Below are 3,133 nucleotides of genomic sequence, written 5' to 3' on the forward strand. Positions count from 1 at the left end.
CTGTGCTTTGTTTTTGCTTACTTACTCGTGTTACTCCACAGTATTCCCCCCACTACCTGAAGTTCTCAGCTAAAGGGCCTGTTTTGTCTACAGTGTTGGATTAGAGCCCTGGTAGCACTGACTCTTGTCTTCGTTTCTAGTCACCTTTCTATTCCACCTAATCTTTGTCCAGACCTCTGGACAAAGCTGCTGTCAAGATGCTTAGAGATACATATTTTGTTAACACCTGGACCTTCTATTTATGCCACCTTCCCTGACCAGCTCCTTAAATACAAAGTTAATTATTCTTTCTCCTATATTTCTGAAGCAGCATGTACATCCTTCATTGTACTACTAATGATCCCTGTGTGATAAATTCCATGTAGGTTGTAGTTTCTTTTGATTGGTTTGTTAATAGAGAATAGGGATTCAGTTTGGTTTGGATGATAGGTTGAATAAATCAGTGATTAAATGAACATTGGGTTTGCTGTCATCTTCTCAGACTTCATGGAATACTGGCCACTGCCACTGTCTAAAAAGACCAATAGTTCAATTTATTGCTGAAGAATGACTGAGCAGGAGCAAATCTGCCAGAAAACACCATTTTGGAGATTTGGGACCTGCTCCTTCTTATTCTCATGTTGCAGTCCATTCTACTTCTTGATAATAATGTCAGTGCTTTGAATAGAAGTGTGAAGAGAGGAGCCTTATATATTGCAGGAAAATATTTCGATGGTTTTAGGTTGAAGGACATATTCTTACATGGGGTCAGACAATCCTGGAGGGGCATGGGACAAATTAATGGACAAGTACAGGAATTCACAATTCCCTCAACAAGAATAATGCACAGAGGAGATGGAGGTTGGAAAACATACGAGAGTGACACAGTTCATCATTTTGGGGTTAACAGAGGATCCTATACTTTGTTTTGTCTTCTTTGTGATATTTCTCAGAATCTGTATTGTCAGAATAATCATATTAATCAGTAGCTGTCCCCAGCTTCATACCCCAATGTACCTTTTCCTCTGTCATTTGGTCTTTGCTGACATCTGGTTATCCTCTTCAGTCATACCTGTCATGCTCATGGCCGTCCTGAGGAAAGGTATATCTCTGCCTGTTGCTGGCTGTGTGGCTCAACTCTGTGCTATGGTCAAATTTTGGACCACTGAGTGCCTCCTGCTGGCTTCCATGGCCTACGATCGTTATGTGGCCATCTGTTCACCACTGCTCTACTCCACCTATATGTCCCCCAGAATCTGCATTCTCATAGTGGAGTTGTCCTACTTGGATGGATATGTGAATGCCTGGAAGTTTACTGGCTGTTTAATGAGTCTGTCTTTCTGTGGACCAAATCAGGTAGATCACTTTTTCTGTGATTTCTCCCCTTTGTTGAAACTTTCCTGCTCGGATATCTCCTTTATTGAAATCATCCCTTCCATCTCTTCTGAATCCATCATTGTGGTCACAGTGTTTGTCATATCTCTCTCTTACATCTGCATCCTCATCACAGTCCTGAAGATGCGCTCTGCTGAAGGGAGACACAAAGCCTTCTCCACCTGCACCTCCCACCTCACTGCCGTTACTCTCTACTATGGGACGATCACCTTCATTTATGTGATGCCCAAATCTAGCTACTCAACTGACCAGAACAGAGTGGTATCTCTGTTCTACACAGTGGTGATCCCCATGTTAAACCCTCTCATCTATAGTCTGAGGACCAGAGATGTTAAGGAGGCCTTGAGAAAGGCAACTGTCAGATTACATTTGTAGGATCCATTCTTGTCTTGTCCGATAAATTATAAAGTTGTTGTTTACCTGTATCACACTTAGCACCTACCAAATACATAGACCGTGTAAGTGATTGCTTAAATTAAATTTATGCGTCCTCTAACTCTCACTTTTATTCGCTAGTAAACCAAATATTGTTACTGTAGTTGGTACTATTCTAAATACTCATAGGTTCCAAGTACTTTTTCTCATTTAATTAATGTAGCAAACAACAATTTCAACTTACTATTACATATATTAACTGGGTTATTCCTCACCAAAACCCTTTGAAGTAGTACTATTATTTCTATTTAAAAAAATCATTTGGGGCACAGGGACATTAAGTACATTGCTGCAAGTCATGCAGCTAGGATATGGTGGCACCAGAGTTTGAATCCAGAAAGTCTGGGTTTAAAACCACTAAGCTTCTCTATTTATTATTCCCAGCAATCCCATGATGGCGGAATTATTCATTTTCCTCAATTTAGAGATTAGAATTCTGTGTCTTAAGGAAATTCAATAGTTTATCTGAAGAGATGTGGACTCAAGTCCTCTGATTCTAGGAATCAAGTTATTTGGTTCCAAGCATTTAATATGGACTGTAATGTCTAAATCAGTCTAATGACTTCAGCACTGTTATTCACCAAGAAGGTATGAGCAGAGCAATGATGCCTAAGTTGTTACTTTGTATCAGTCTTTTGAACAAATTCTACTCCCAAGATCTGGGCTGTGAAGACACGTGGAAACAGGCATGAGGATGGGAAAACTGCGCTGATTCCCATCTCTTAAGATGTCAGGTCTGGGTACCACAATCACGTGATTTGATAGAAATCTATCCATATTTGAACAAATAATTAAAATATAGTCCTATTTGGCATAATGTAGACTTCTTTATTTGTAGGAATTATAAAGAGTACCTTTTAATTCTTAGCATTGAAATTAATTTGTTAACAATCATAGTTTCATAGTCTGCATTTATAAGGAAGTTAGAACCCATTAAAAGAACTAGAAATATTGTCAGAGATTGCGCTAAATATGTTTCTTGTATAACAATCTACCCTCATTTACTTCATCACCATGACACTAGAAAGAGTGCAGAGATTTTCTGTAGTCAGGCATTCCCAGACCGAAGCACAGCTGTTGAGAGCAGCCGAAAGCAAGACTTAGAGCATAAAAGTCCACGTCTCAGTGTAATGAGATGAAAGAAGTGATGATTTGGAGATATATGATGTGATAAAATGGAAAATATTTATAATATACTGCTAAGTAAAAATGCAGTGTATCTAAAATATTGCAAATTTTAAGTGGAAAATATATAACAAAGTCCAAAAGTTAACACAGATAAATTTAAAAATATGAAATGATTTAAATTGTGGGTAAAGGATAA

General features: G+C 38.4%; 1 protein-coding gene across 1 annotated transcript in view; it reads left to right on the top strand.

Annotated features, from left to right (window-relative positions):
- LOC105307856 (olfactory receptor 491-like) overlaps window positions 1–1,749 on the top strand; it is a 10,585-nt gene extending 8,836 nt beyond the window's left edge. The window contains exon 2 of the mRNA XM_011383501.2: window positions 1,167–1,749. Coding sequence (XP_011381803.2) covers window positions 1,167–1,749 — 583 coding nt within the window. The remainder of the gene's footprint in view (window positions 1–1,166) is intronic.
- Window positions 1,750–3,133: the final 1,384 nt, after the last annotated feature.

This window comes from Pteropus vampyrus, unplaced genomic scaffold, assembly GCF_000151845.1.
Source record: "Pteropus vampyrus isolate Shadow unplaced genomic scaffold, Pvam_2.0 Scaffold522, whole genome shotgun sequence".
NCBI lineage: Eukaryota > Metazoa > Chordata > Mammalia > Chiroptera > Pteropodidae > Pteropus > Pteropus vampyrus.